This window comes from Chroicocephalus ridibundus, chromosome 3 (assembly GCF_963924245.1).
Source record: "Chroicocephalus ridibundus chromosome 3, bChrRid1.1, whole genome shotgun sequence".
Classification (NCBI taxonomy): domain Eukaryota; kingdom Metazoa; phylum Chordata; class Aves; order Charadriiformes; family Laridae; genus Chroicocephalus; species Chroicocephalus ridibundus.
The window spans coordinates 40,329,826-40,345,203 of NC_086286.1; the positions used below are offsets into that span (position 1 = coordinate 40,329,826).

Here is a 15,378-nt window from a genome sequence, read left to right on the forward strand (position 1 = left end):
CTACACCTTTGGTTACAGCTGAAGCTAAATGTTGACCAATATACGTCACTACTCCAAAGCTACTCTATGAAGCTGTAAATTAAATGTTACACACCACTGTTGACCCCTCGGAGAACAGTTTGTTTGCATCTGAGGAATAAACATGTATCTTTCCCATCAGCCAGTCTTACCATTCCGTGATTGAGATACGTATGTTATGCGTGGCTTAGATTACTGGAAGTTGTTTGTGTCACTCCTTCCTGTGGGATGACGAGTAGGTTGTATGTCATCGCTTGTGTCTTGCACGCAACTGTATTTTTCTAGCTGAGAGCAGGCTAGGTGCCAATCCACAGGTTAAATTTCTGTGGGTTTTGTTTTTTTTTTTAATTTCTGCGAGTTACAGTGTGCTCTCCAATTCCACAACTTTCATTTCACGGCTTTTATGACAAAAATTCTTGTCTAACCTCTATTTCTCAAAATAGCCAGATTACATTTTGTGTTACATGAACTTGTGTTCTGGATTTGTGACGCGTTTGCTGTTTTCTGGAATCATAGTTTTCCAGTGACTCAAACTTCTAAGGTGGTTTTGGAAGTCGTAGGTCCTGCATTTGAAAACTGTCATGCGGCCAGGTGGTGTGCGTAGGTCGCTTTTTCTTGCTTGTTTTAATCTTCACATCATGTTGTCCAGGGTAATTTCCAGTTGTCCCATATATTCAGGGCACTGGCGTTTCAGGAAGAACAAGGGAAAGCCTGCTATGTAGTAAGTCGTTTGCAAATTGCAGGTGATATCAGAAAATTGCAGGTGATAACAGGTGTTATCAGAAGAAGGTTCTGCAGAGTGCCAGCATTGTTTTAACTTCAAGTTGTAGGCTCTGTTGCTATTCCAGTCTTCCTTCCACTTTGCTAAAAGTACCAGGTGAAATCGGTGTGTGCGGATGGGTAGAACTTGCCGCTGTTCTGTGCAGTGGAGGTATTTTCCCACACCCGTAGAGGAAATCTGCTCACTAATGCGAAATAGCACAGAGAGGTCTGTGCAAGGAACTTCTTGTAATTAGTTAAAGTTTTTCTTTATGCTTTTCCTTCATCAGAATGATCATGATCCTCGCTTGAGAGAGAGGGCAGTTGCCCGAAATTCTGCATTACCCCAATATGGCAAGATCCTTCCACGAATTCAAAGGAAGCTGGCCGTAGAGAGAGCCAAGCCTTACCATTTGCCTGCGTCGGTCGTAAGAGAAGGTAACTTTTAGGAGGGGAAATATGGTGGAGAACTAACCACCCACCTCTTTGACGGCAGCAGGCTGATATTTTTCCCCTCTTGCTTTCCAGTCTCAAGACCAACGCCATTATCCACAGTAACAAACCCAGCTAATGCAGGACATTTGTGTACTAGAGAAAATTTCCTCAGTGCTGTATTGTGCAAAACTGGAGAAGTCTGGGAAGGAAATGAGCAGGAAACCAGTTTCTCACAAGTTGATAGGTAAACAGCCTTTTGACAACGTTTAGTCTTGATCTCCTTGTTTGGAGAGAGAGAGAAAAATCCTTCTACACCACGTGAGTGTTTGGAGGGAAGGTGCACCTGAATAAAGTTTTCTTTGGCTTTTTTGCACGTTTAATATATAACATTTACGAATTGATGCATGAGAAGTACTGTGTGGAGAGACAGTTTTTCTGCTATGGTAATCTCATTTATGCAAATACATATATGTTTACATTCCGGGAAGTGTGTTTACAGGTTTTAAGGTAGCTGAAACTAAGACTATGATTACCATCAAGGTATGGGTGTACAGATACTGATAGACTTGATTGTGGGATCAAATAGTCCTGTTTTACCACCTCCTGCCCAGTGTCTGCTTTGTTTCTGCCCTTTTTGCTTAAAATTCGGCAGAGTTATAAAGAGCAGGAAGGAGGCTCGTAGTTGTCAGATGACTTTCCTACGAGTGGCGTGGTCAAATGAACTTGAGTTCTGGTACGTGTGGACTTCAGGGGAATGACAGTCAGTTACATTTTCCTTTTAATTCTAGACCTCGAGCTACAGGACCACCAGCCATAACACATCCTCTCCCTGGTGCAGAGTGGCGCGATGCATTTGTTGGGACGCCAGTTACGAAATCTTCATGGAAGCGTTCCAGCTATAGTACATCCACAGAATGAATGCTTCCAAAAGGCCAACTTAGGGACACGACTAAGTGGAGAATTGGAAGTGGTCCCCGCGTAGAAATGTAGATACATTTTCTTCTGGCATGGGACTTACATGCCTTGTGCAGCTTGAAATGGGATTACTCTTGCCTCAGAGGCAGTGATTTGGGAAATTAAGTGTGAAATGTAGAGAAATAATTACAAAAAGGAAATGCCTGTAACTTCTTCCTGGGCCTGATACATCACCTGAACAGCTGAGGGCTTACCCATATTTCTTGTTGATTGAATGTTTTTGTGCTGTGTCATGTCAGATTTCTCGAACGCAGCATGAGCTTGCCCCCATTGATTTATCTGTTTTCCTCTTTTAAATCGTGTCTCTTAACAGGTTGCCTGATTTGATGGTCCATCCCGTTCCTTCATGTTCTGCAGCACAGTCACCGTGCAGAGCTTCCACTTCGTTCATGCCATCCAGCCCACCGAGATCAAATATGCATGGTTCCACCTCACAAAATAATTTTTCAGGAGGCTCAGAGCTGAATTTACTTACCACTCCTCCTGTGGTTAAGGTTTGTATTAAAAAAACCAACGCAACACACCAGTGACAACCAACCAAACCAAAAGCTTGTAGACATAAAAAGCTTTTTTATCGTTATATAAAGCTTGTAGACATAAAAAGCTTTTTTATCGTTAAGGTTTTCGTACCTCTGGAAAAAGAGCAGTGCAGAGGCTAAACATCCTCCCTGCTGGTACAAACTCGGTTTGTAATTTAAACTCTTACTTTTGACAAGGGAAGCCTTCTGTTTTGAACATTTAATGGGTTTTAAATTAAGTGCTTTTATTTCTTTTCCTAGAGAGCTAAAGTTTTGGCCACATCTGCTTCTGGTGTTCCTGGGTTTACTCCTCGGTCTGTTCTCAGATCCAGCCTTCGCACCACTCCCCTAGCTACTCCCTCCGCGTCTCCGGGACGATCGGTCACTCCTCCTTTACGAGCAAAGGAGCCTAGGATATCATTCAGGGAGGAGAACTCGAATGCAGCGTGGACTGTTGGGGTAAGTTGGGCTGCAGTGAGTGATCTTTTTCCAGTTAAAGTCTTTATAGACTGTGTTTGGATTTGGATTTTTATAGAGTTTGCCTGCCTCCTTAAATTGAGAACTGGAATTGCACATCAGAATGGCAGACTTGAATTTGGTCCTAAACGGCTGTGTTAGACCTTCTGTAGCATCACCTGCCTGCAGGAACACCTTCATAATACATACCAGTGATCTTGGTGGTTTTTACTCAAGTGTCGTTAGGAGCTGTGAGTGTTCCCGATTGCTAGTTCAGCTTCCTGCTAAACCTTATGAAGGGGTGGTATGGCAGGCAGGAAAGGAATATAGATTGAGCCAGGTGTTTGGGTTTGTTAAACTTGGTGAATTAAACACCTTTGAAAGCAGCGTAGTCATGAGCTGCATTACCTTCTAGTCTCTCTTTTTGCAAGGCTGGATTTACTAAAGGGACGTTAAAAACAGACCCCGGATGAAGAGAGCTGTAGCGCTGTCTGTTCTCCAGCCCTCAGGTGCTCAGTTTTGCTTCTTGCCTTGCACCAGGGGTAGCATTCGGATAGTGGTCAAAGGAAGTTGGTGCACCTGAAAGTTGTCCCCTTCCCCTCCTCCTTTTGTTCTCTCGCTTGGATTCCCTCATTCAGCTCGTCCTGCAGTTGTCGAAGTAACGTACCAAAATCAGGGGCAGAACAGGGGCACGTGCTAGTGTCTACACATACGAGCTTTCCGTACAGGTACTAACAAATTGTCACAGTCAGTTTTTATTATACCTTTTATTGCCTGTTACAAAGAGCTACTCAATTATAGCAAGAGGCTCCCTCTCCTCTACAAAGTTCTTACTGATACTGTAGCGTGAGCACATGAATTTCCTCGTTCCATGCTCCGGGCATAGTGAAGAGTGGAATATTTGAGCGGTGCGTCCAAGTTGAAAAATGCAAAGGTAAAGAAAGAGAAATCTTGAGTTATGATTTTAGGTACGTAAAGCTCCTGCTCTTCTTGAAGAGACAGCAGTGAACCCAATGAACCGCCTTGAGATGACAGTATAAGCGATCTCTTTCAAGACTCACTCCATCCTAATCCCCCAAGGTCGTGGAAACTCAATGAGGCGTCAAAAGCATGCTTAATTGTGACAGCTGGCTTCAAAGGCTAACGTAGTGCCAGAATAAGAATTAATTTTGTAGCACCATGATTAAGCTGACACTTGTAATCCTTATACTGTATATCAGTTTGTTTTTCCTTTTTTTTTATTTCTTGCTTTGACAAAGGGCATTTGCGTGTTACTGATTGTCAATTTTATTTTTTTGGAAAAAAAAAAAAGGTGACAGAAGATGCTAAAGTGCTGTCTGGACCTTCGTCTGAGCATCATCATCGTGGAGTGGTGGAGGATGCTTGGTCGGAAAGTAGAGCTAAACCAACTCTGTTGACTCTGAGCAATCCCGAGGATGATCGTGCTGAAACGGAAGAGTCTTCAGAAAGCATACCTGGAGATGGTTTGGAGAAAATGGATGTCAGCAAAGAAAATAGTAACATCTCTGCCAGGTCAGACCAAACGACTTTGGAGTAGCTTTTAAAGTTACACCTGAGGTTCCTGTAACATAAGCGGGTTTATTTGGGGGTTTGAATACTTTCTGGCAGTGTTTTATACACTTAATTTCTATTTTCTCTGCGTGCTCAATTAGCATCTATTTGTTTATGGAAAGGGAAGCCCTTTTCTCACCAGATGCTTTAAAAGCTGCAGCTGCTTTTTGAGAGAATGTTAGTCATTTGTAAAGTTGTGCAAGGTTTGTTTTGAAGCTTAACGAGGCATTTCTCTTTTTCTGTTCAAGAAGTGAAACAAACTACCAGGAGTCCAAAATGTCCTCTTCGTCCGAAGAAAAAGCCATAGCAGTTGCACCAAATGCACAGCTTTCTGCATCCCCGGAGACAGACGGTGAGTGTACGTACAGTGCGTTGGAGCTGTTATGTGAGTTGAGGTAGCTGGACTCCTGAAGTAAAATGTGTAGTCGGCCATACCACTAGAGGTGTCTCAGACTGAGGTAGTACTAGCATGTTACTGCCAACTTTCATTGAACTGTAGAGAAAAAACCCTCCTCAAACAAAGTCCTTGTAGAAGGCGCATAGCGAATGTTCCAGTTCTTGATAAAGATATTGAGAAAACTGGTAGAATTTAAAATATTAGAGGGAGAGATCAGTATTTATTTGGCTGTTGTGCACCACTACTAATTTGTGTGGTATGGGATTGTTGTGGTTTAACCCCAGCCAGCAACTAGGCCCACGCGGCCGCTCGCTCACTCCCCCCAGCAGGGTAGGGAGAAGAGGGGACAGAAAAAACCCTCGTGGGTTGAGAAAAAGACAGTTTAATAGAACAGTAACAGAAGAGGAAAGTCATAATAATGGTGGTAATAATAATTATTATGGTAACAGGGTATACAAGATAAAACGATACAATACCCGATGACCCGTACCCAGCCTGTCCTGAGCAGTGATCGCGGATCCCTGCCCGCCCCTCCGCCCCAGCCAACCCCCATTTATGTACTGAGCATGACGCCTGTGGTATGGAATATCCCCCTGGTGGTGCCTATGGTCCCTCAGCTTCTCTGGGAAGCTGAAAAAGTCCATGACCAATATAAACATTAGCTAGCAACAACTGAAACAGTCGGTGTTATCTACATTCCTCAACATTCTTCTCATACCAAATCCAAAAGACAGCAGCTACTAGAAAGAAAATTAAGCCCGTCTGGCTGAAACCAGGACAGGGATCTGCTGCTTGAGTTCCTGCGTTAAAAGATGATGCATCCTCGGGGTTCAGGCTGTGAAGAAGAGCTCGCTATGAGTGTGCCTTTCCAGCCCCCCTTTCCTCTCTTGTTGTTCTTCTCTATGGAATTGCCAGCTGATTTTCCTTTTCCTCTTTTTTCTTTTTCCTTTTTTTTTTTTTCAGTATTTTTTTTTAATTTATTGTGGGGCTGCCTCTTTCACCAGGTAGATAGTTCTGGCTTCTAGTTTTTGGAGGAAGCCCAATATAGGTGGCAGGACGGAGACTACCATTGTTGGCTCCTGCTCCGTCTGTTACTTCTTGTTGCTTACAACTGTGTCATTTATACAGCAGTTGAGTTTAAATTATAAAAATCTCTTCCAGCTGTGATAAGTATCCTTGACAGTGAGGACATGGTCAGTACTCATTCAGAAAATCGCCTCGAGGGGAAGTGTGTGGATTTACCTGAAGAACAGAACCAGGAAGCAGCTGAAGTTGAAGAAAATGTTCCTTTTCTGCAGGAAGAAATAACTCTTTCTCTCAATCTTCCTAAAACTGAGGAAACGACTGTAAGTAAACTCTTTTCCCATTTTCTACAAAATAGAAAACGCTTTGCAAGTGTTGAGGACAGTCCCATCTTACTGACAATTAGAAGGCACACAAAACCATCTGTGTTTCTTTAGCTGGTCAACACAAGTGAAAACCTCATTCCATAAGGGCAGATCGCTTTTTCTGCTGTGCATTTTCTGCTCCTGTAGCACCAAATAGAACCTGTCAAAACTTGGGCCTTTGAGAGCTGTAGAAGGACAAACAAATGTCTAAACTATTTTTTAAAATAACCATGCATTCATTTGGTTTCCTGGAACGTAAACATTTCTTATTTGACTTAACAAAGTAGTAGTTTAATTGTTAAAGATGATACAAAAAGTTGGGGAGTGCAGCTTGTTGATGCTGGGGGCCGTTTACGAAAGGACAAAATGATGCGGGAACCAAACTCATTTTCAGAATGATTTAGGTGCTTGGATCCTTTCCTCTCTCTTCCTTATTAACATAAACAGAAATCCCAGCAGTGAGTTCATTTCAGTGTCAAGATATTTCCAGCTACTCCAGGTACTTCAAGCTCTTTTTTTTTTTTTTTTTTTAAGTACAACAGCATTTTTTTGCAACATCTCCACTTCGTAAAAGAGGACTTTTTAAAGGTTGTTCACGTGGAGTGAAAATTAGCACTGGTGATTCTCTAGTTGTCCCATTATTCTTTCTTCTGCTGGGGCTGCTGAGTTCTTTAGGGGACATCCACAATGAATCCACGTACCATGCAGAGCATACTGTCAATTTCCTGTAGGATTGTAGTCACAGGAATTAGCAATAGTTAGGAGTGAAATACAGACTGAAAGGTAGGGGTACCACAAATAGATTGGTCTTAAGTAAGAGAAAATGCGTTTCGGTGTCCCAGATTGCAGAGGAAGTTAAACAGGCAGTCACTGATGTAGCTCGTCTGGGCTTTGGGATTTAGGACAACGCTGTAGAGAAGATGGTTCTAGACTTGGGAAACTTAGGGCAAACTGCTTACCGCTTTCTTGTTCATAGAGTTGTAAGCATAAAAGGAAAGTTTATGCAGACTGGTATTTCTTGGATTTAGTTTTGAAGCATGGCGCGTTGCTATAATATGATGCTTTAGCAACTTTTGACAAAGCAGGAGGCAAGAAAATGAGCAGGTTCTATGGAGACTGGGGACTGCTCTTGAGGGGTTTCTTCCTTCTGCCGGTGTTGGCTAGCTCTACAACTTAGAGGGCTGGGAAAAGATCTTTACACGTGGATTAAATTATCTTGACCATCTGAGTCCCTGGAAATACGTAACAGATACTGCTTTTGTTCTCACCATAAAAACACGAGGTGGAGCTATTTAGAATATGCTGTGTTGTCTCAGGCAATCCAAGCGGCTCCTTAGAGTGCAGGGTTGAGCTGTCGGATGTGAGGGCTGGCCAGTTTGACAAAGTGTTGCCGACTGGAACTTTCAGCTTTTCTCTCATCGCTGCCTTTTACCCTGTTAGATGGTAAATGGAGCACGCGATGGCGTACACTGAACACTCTCTTCTCTGTCCCTTAAACACAGAAGCTGTCATCGGTAGCAGGGAGTACACTGTATGTTTCTGACTTTACACCCAGCAGTGATCCGAAAGGAAAAGCAGCATTTCACTGTCCTCGGTTTCGTCTGGGTCAGTTTGAAGTCGGTCTCTTTGGTAATGACTATTGCATTAACAGGCATTTTTTTTAACTTTAGGTGATTGAAGACAGTGGGGTTAAGGCACAAATCTCTGAAGAGGCACCGGAAACACCACCCTATAGTGAACGACATCCATCAGGCAATCTTCCATACACCTGTGATCCTATAGAGCAGCAGTTTGCATGTGATTTGCCTGACGATAAAGATGGTGAATGTGATGCAGCTGAGGGAGATGGAGAGCTTTTTATATCTCAGAGTAATTTTACTTTAGTCTTGGAAGAAGAAGGTGGTGAAGGGGAGATGGGAGACCCTACACTAGGAGATGCTTCTAAGCCGGCTGGCGCAACAACAGAGGAGAAACCTGTGAACAGTTTAGGAAATACTGAAAACCAAGAACATGTTACAAACGCAGCGTCCACTGTAACTAATGATCAGGAATCTCAAAATATTGTAGAGTCGCTTCCATATGTGCCTGAACCCATTAAGGTGGCTATTGCTGAGAACTTACTGGATGTAATCAAAGACACAAGAAGTAAAGAATTCACGTCTGAAGTTGTAGAACAATCTATTCATGAAACCATAGGAAAAAAGGGAACTAGATTCCAGAAGGCCAGAGCTCCTTTAACAACTGTGCCAGAAGGAGCGGAAGATGAAACCAGCATCCATCAAGTGGAGTATGTTAGCACTCCTAGAACACGCACAAGGGGACAACTGAGTAGAAGTTTAAGTATTCCATCTGCAGGTGCTCAGCAACTTCTGAAGGCAGATAAACCGTTTCTGGTTGGACTGTCTCCTCGGAGAAGTACCAGGCGAGCCAAAGAAGCCCCTGAGACTTCTGGTCTTCAAACAGAAGAAAATGCTCAAGGTGAGCAAACACCTGTGATGCCTGTTACTCCTAGGAGAGGTAGGAAGCCTAAAGTGACTAACGTACAGAAAGTAGAAAGCAGCCATTCTGACGGACAAACATTGTCCGTCAGTACGCAGTCCATAGCCGTTACTCCAAGAAGAGGATTAAGGAGAGCAAAGGAAGCTACGTCTGAAGTCTTGGAAGAAGAGGCTATTGAGGAAACGTCTCTCTCTGAGGGTAGCATTACTGCTTCTGCTGCTTCCAAGAGGACTAGAGGAGGAAAAAGTTCAGCAGGAGATCAAGGACCTGGCCAGGCTGACCCTGATCATAAGGTAAAACCAGCCGTCAGTCCCAGCAGAAGGGCAGGAAAACTGAAGGGCATTAATTCACAATTTACTGAAAGTATTGTCAAGGACCAAGAGGCGCAGTCTAGTGACCAAGTCCTTTTACCTGTGCCAACTAAAAGAGGCAGAAGAAGAAAGATGAGTTCATCAGAAGTTTCAGAAAATTCTGACCTTGATCTGTCTAGATCGTCACTTCCTCAAACAGAATTTAAACTTCCTGTGACTCCTAGAAGAAGTGCTAGGAAGGGGGCCCAAAATCTCTTGGCAGAGACACAATCTCTCTCTACTCGGGAAGGCATACGTTCAGGCGGGAAGGTGGAAATCCTTGCTACTCCCAGGAGAAGTACCAGAAGAGTTCCACATGCTAAGCCAGAAAAAACGGATACTCATGAGCAAACACCTGCACAGCCAAAGGAGGAATTAACCCCACCCAGGACGGCAGTAAGGACAGGGCGTCGGGGCAGAAAGAGACGAGCAGTGTTGGAGGAGAGCACAGGGGAGGGGGCCTTCCCCCAGGGACCTGGTGGCAGTCCTTTGCTGCTTGAAGACTTAAATCCATCAGGACGTGATGAAACATCAAGAACTTCAACAGATCGCGTTATGAGCACCAGATCCCGCAAAACTGCCGTGCATCAGAAACTGCCTGTTGAGGAAAATGCGTCCTTCCTTTTCTCCCCTCCTCTCACAAAGCTGACAAAGAAATGTAAAGGTAGGAGCATTATGTTTATACGCAAAATAGGGGATATTGCTGTTTTGTAAACCACAGAAAACAGACTGTGAGGACGGCTTTTAAGCGTTGTAAAGAATCTAACCATACAAAAAAAATTGGGGAGGAGATGATTCATCTGTTTTCTGAACTCTACGTGACTGGCTGGCTAGTGGTGGAGGAGGCTGATCTGAGTAGAGTAATATGAAATTTAATCTGAATTTTTATCATGAGCTTAATTTCTACCTGTTTCAAAAACCGGAGGGTATCTGGTAATATGTGATTGACATCTCTTCCCCACACTGGAGAAACAAAGGGGACATGCTTCCAAAATCCTGTTCAGTTTTTAACTTAAAATGAGCTGCGTCTTGTAACAAACTATCCAGCTGTTTAATGATGTGACTGTTTTCCATGGACATATACTTTGGTAGTGAAGTTACTGCGCATTGGGCTCTTTGTATTAGAGTACATGATAAGAAGAACTCTTTTGAGATGTTTAAGGATTGCTGATGCCTCTTGAGCGCAATATCTTTGATTACCTAAGTGTAGGTAAAATCGCTGCACCGCATTATTTTTGTTTCACTATGTACTGCCAAAGAATGGATCCTAAGAGGCAGTAACTAGGGGAAAAATACCTCCACATTGAGTGTTTATGAACCTGATTGGACCTTTTATTTCAGGCGGCTATTGTGCTTTTGATTATCAGCTGCAATTTAATGTCACTGTCCTTTATGTCTAGTGTCCGTGTATGCTAACAGTGCATTGTGGTTTTAGCTGGAGAAGCAGACCGTTCTGTGCAGCTTAAGGATTTGGACCCGGACCTGTCTTCTCAATTTGTCTTTTCGCCTCCTCTTTTGAGGTCCAGGAGAAAAATTGTCCATGATAGGAAAGGCCAAGTGGGTGCTACTCTTTGCAATGATGGCGTGCTCTCGAATTTATATAAATTATTGTAAAATTTCATAAACAAACGGTCTTCAATAAGTAACTCCATATGGAGTGTTATTTCCTCCGTCAATGCAGTTTTCTATTTTATAGTAAGACTTCATACATTTATATAATATGTAAATACAAGTTATTTTAGGATTTTTAAATAAAAATGTATACTTCACAACATGCTTACTGTCTGATAGCTTTTTGAGGGAACATAGGGTTGAATGGCCTTTATAGGTCAGAAATGTTAATGTTGGTTTGCAAGAGTGTTTAAAGCCTTCGAAAGTGAGGCCAAAAGCTTTTAAAGCTTTTTAAAGTTTGCTTAGAACTCCTTTAACAAGTAATCGTGTAAAATGTACTAGTGTAAATTTTATAAATGATTTTTGGCCTTCTGGCACAAATAATTGGGCTTACAATACAAAATGATAATTCCTTACATTCACAGTTAAGTTGCATTGTATCGAAGTCAGAATGTAAACAATTGTATTTTAAGCTGTGCAATATTTTTATATTTTTATATTCAGTTTTCTATTGGAACCAGAAGAGGGAGGGGCTAGGAAAGGCCAAGTGGGTGCTACTCTTTGCAATGATGGCGTGCTCTCCTGTCATTCCACCTTACGAAACCACGCTCTTACGGTCTTTAGTTCCCCATAGAAGGCAGGAGTGGGTCAGACGACGAGTAAAGAGAACGTCTTGTTTCTGGCCGTGTTTTCCGGTTCCTTCTGGAAAACCGTCTGGGGAGAGTTGCCTCTTAAAATCAGGGCGTGGGGGCGCTCAAAAAGCTCACGCGAATACTGAGTGAGAATGCTTGGGACAGTCTGGTAAGGAACGAAAGCAAAAGGAAGCTTGTTTCTGTATGTTTTCTGCCTTGACCCTGTCTTCAAAGAAGCCCATAAATAATTCTTTGGCATCGATTTTGTAATTCCAACATTGCAAAACGTTTTCCTCTACTGAATACTGTTGGTAATCAAAAAATCAATTTGATACTTCTCTTTCTTTTCAGGACCACAAGAAAAGGAGGCTCTTGGTCACCTCCACCGGTGGAAATAAAATTCGTCTCTCCTTTTGGAAGTGCACTGGATAAAGCCTGGATCGTATTGCAAGAATATGCCCGGTGTGCAAATATGTCTGAGGATAACCGAGCAGTTTAATCCCCCATCAGAACTTCCCCTCGTGGAACACTACTCTCAGGCTTGTTATTTCAATAAAATTGTTTGCTGCAATTTCATCAGTTCCCATGTAACCACTCGTAAATAGCTTTGTTGTTGATTTCTGGTGGGGAAAACAAGCTACGGGCAGAAACCAATCCATAGGGTCTCACGAGTCGTTTACTTCTTCTCCGTAGTCTTTCCGGTACAGAACAGGTTTCTTTTTGGCGTTGGTGAACTTAATACTGCGAAGCTTAAAGCTTGATGCCGGTGTCTGCCAAGTAGCGAAGGGTTGTTACAAATCTGCTGAGCCGGGGCTTCGTCCTTCCTGGCGGCAGGAGCCCGGCCTGGTGCACCCCAGACCTGGGGGTGTCTCTGTCCCAGACCCTTGGATGCGGCTGCTGCTTTCCCGTTTGCAGGTCAGGCCAGTAGCAAGGCTGAGGGTGCACCACACACATGCACGACAGCAACGCGGCTGGCTACGCAGGCTGCCAGAGACGGGGCCGTGCCTTTACCACCTGCCATCTTGCACTGGGGCAGCTCACAGAAAGCCGCCTCTCTGGCTTGTTGCAGTTGAAGCTCACGAGTGACACCAGAGGCATGCTGTCACTCTGCAGGTTCCCCCACGCAGCCACATTTGCAGAGCCCCAGAGGATCAGCAGAGCCTTGAGCCCAGCTGTCGTCTGTGCCCCAATTCTGGGCTCCGTCTCTCACCTCTGGCTGAGACACCGCATCTTTCCAGAGATGGCTTTTCCTCCTGCTCACTGGCTAGCCCACCCTGAGGTCTGCTAGCGGTTTCCTCGTGCACATTTGGCTAGGGGAAAATACAACAAAAATACAATAAAATGGTGTATTGAAACGTATGTTACGATGGAGTTTAGAAAGTCTTCTCTGATAAGAGAACACAGTTTTAGTAGGAAATGTTGAAAATATCCCTTAGTTTCTCTCAAAGTTTAAACACCGTTTTAAATTTTTTAAAACCCTCCTATCTGTAGCAAATGGCTTCTTACTAGAATGATGTGGTGAAATATCCTGTTTCAGAGCAAAAGGATTTCTAAGAGTGGTTTACCAGTACCGGATTTTTGCTGAAATCACGGGTTTTCCAGCGCAGCTCACGGTGCTTGCTTTGGTTCTGTGGAAAGTGCAGGCACACGGAATAAGCAACAGGGAGAAGAGAAAAGTCATGGGGCAGAAACTTAATGTTTAAGCTGCTGAAATACAGAGCCTAGCTTTTGCTGTTTGTTGCCTGTCTGTTTTACCTTCTAATTACTTCTTGTCTTTACAGAACACTTTCAACGTGCTGGAAATCTATAATGACCAGGTAATGAGGTTGCTTTGCTTCCGTATTAACAAATCTTAGTTTTCTGTGTACACTGATTTCTTTTTTGCTCATTGTAATTTGAAAATCATCCTTTATGCTCTCTTAACGTGACCCTTCTGGGCATGTTGGCTGAAGTGTGTGGGTGCTGCCTGGACCTAAGAGCATCGTTTTATGTAAACGCCGTGTTCTTTACATAAAGCGAGGCAGTATTATAAAACAAGTAGTTTTGTTTCCTGTAATCCGCGATTACTGTTGGTCCTGTGCACCAGATGTTGCATTCCTAAATAAGATGAAACCCCCACAGGGTCCTCTTTGTCTCCGGTGAATTAACTGTATACTCCAGCACCTTTGAAGAGGTATTTTTTCTTAAAGCAAGTACTATCAAATGAAAGATGGAAGAATACAAATAGAAAACGTGCACGTGTGAAAATGTTGACTGTAAATGCTGACAGTCTTCAAACAGCTTACCTGAGTTTCTTCAAATGCTAACTTTCTTACTGTTTTGAACAAATTTAAGGACAGATTCTTCAACTGTTACTTGTACCAATACCATCGACGTGGTTTTGAGGGTTTTTTTTACGTTGGTGCTAGCGTAAGGCAGAGTTACCAGGATTTGAGCACCTTCAGTATTCACTTTGACAAAACCCACCTCTGTCTTCTCATCTGTCTGTCTCTCTTTCTCCTAAATTGCTAACCTGCTAAAAAGAGTTAGTTTATAGCCAGATTGCTAAGACACTAGGATTCTTCTTTTATGTTTAAGGACTTTATGGTCATCTTTTCCATGTTAATCCCTATCTCATTTTTGGTAGGGTTTAAAACTAATTTTAAAAACCTCCTTCAAAACCCAATGGCAGGTAATACGTTTGATACGCTCACAGACTGCAGCCGAGACTCCAGCAGACCTCTGTTACGAAGGAACTCTGTCAACCTGACGATACGCTGAAAGGCACACTTTCATAGTTTTTCCCGCTCTGGTCTCGGTGCCAATTGCGGTCAGGTGCTGGGCAAAATGAGAAGAGATACCAGCTCAAAGTGACTGACAGCTGAGGAGGAAGGAAAGGGTGAATGTGCCAATAAGGGAGGGCAGCATATTAAGAGCTTATTCTGTATTCTTATTAACGCACGGCGTATATTTTGACAGCTAAGTTATGTGACGGAGGTAGCTCTTTTTCCTGAGAATTCTGGGTCTCTCTCGTGTGCGTGACTTAGTTCAGCTTCTTTCCTTCCCTTTCTCTCCCGGCAATGCAGCACAGAGTTGAAACGTAGAGCGTACAGATGACCCCTGCTGCCAGGCGTTGGTTGTCTCTGCTTCCCGATGCCGGATCCCAGCGACAGTGCCACACAGAGCTATTCCTTCCTGCCCAGGAGCAGTTTGCTTCCCGGCCACTTCCCCAGTCCCTCGTCTCCTTCTGCAAGAGGAGGTTCCCTCTCTCCTCCTGGCCTTTCTGGGGCTCAGAACTGAAAACGGCCCTCTTTGCAGTCCTTCCAGACAGGCTTTCGCTGGGACTCCAGCACTAATTATTCCTTCTTATTCCAGCTCCCCTGAAAAGAGCTCAGGCACTTAGATGTCTGCTGTCCCAACGCGGTTCATGGCTCAGTGACCGCGTGGCTGCAGCTGCCTGGCTACGAGGAGATATCAGGAGCAGAAGATTGAACGTTTCCCGCACCAGTTCAGTCCTGCAAAGAGCTGAATTGCTTTCATGTGCTGACGAATGCAGACCAAGCAGCTCCCCATGCCTGAGCCAGCTCCGTGCAGGGGCAGCTGGCGTTGTCTCTGCAGGGCATTTGCCTGCCTACCTGGCGTACCCGCAGTTAGAGTGGATGAGGTCTGGTTTTGAAGTTTCCCATCCCACGTTGCCCCACATATGAGAGGCACAGCAGCTATGGCTACGTTGCTGCACGTTAGGCTTAGCTGGAGAAGAGAGGGATTTTCCTGGGCTGGCAGGGTCCA

The 15,378-nt window shown here is 43.8% G+C and overlaps 2 protein-coding genes across 2 annotated transcripts in view; both read left to right on the forward strand.

The window, feature by feature from the left end:
• Positions 1 to 1,460, forward strand: part of LOC134512954 (protein ELYS-like) — a 19,943-nt gene extending 18,483 nt beyond the window's left edge. Inside the window, exons 23-24 of the mRNA XM_063328882.1 lie at positions 1,068 to 1,215; positions 1,306 to 1,460. Of these exons, the coding sequence (XP_063184952.1) occupies positions 1,068 to 1,215; positions 1,306 to 1,460 (303 nt within the window). The remainder of the gene's footprint in view (positions 1 to 1,067; positions 1,216 to 1,305) is intronic.
• LOC134512935 (protein ELYS-like) lies at positions 1,431 to 11,176 on the forward strand. Its single transcript, XM_063328852.1, has 9 exons — positions 1,431 to 1,456; positions 2,501 to 2,681; positions 2,967 to 3,164; positions 4,474 to 4,694; positions 4,982 to 5,085; positions 6,292 to 6,476; positions 8,189 to 10,031; positions 10,803 to 10,924; positions 11,159 to 11,176. The coding sequence occupies exons 2-9, from the start codon at positions 2,514 to 2,516 to the stop codon at positions 11,174 to 11,176; spliced, it is 2,859 nt and encodes a 952-aa protein (XP_063184922.1). The 5' UTR covers positions 1,431 to 1,456; positions 2,501 to 2,513.
• The last annotated feature ends 4,202 nt before the right edge of the window (positions 11,177 to 15,378 follow it).

Excerpts from the sequence above, each read along its gene's own strand:
- LOC134512935 (XM_063328852.1), top strand. The coding sequence starts at position 2,514 with ATGGTCCATCCCGTTCCTTCATGTTCTGCAGCACAGTCACCGTGCAGA. Across the intron at positions 2,682-2,966 it reads CCACTCCTCCTGTGGTTAAG|AGAGCTAAAGTTTTGGCCAC; the intron begins GTTTGTATTAAA and ends TTCTTTTCCTAG. Across the intron at positions 6,477-8,188 it reads CTAAAACTGAGGAAACGACT|GTGATTGAAGACAGTGGGGT; the intron begins GTAAGTAAACTC and ends TTTTAACTTTAG.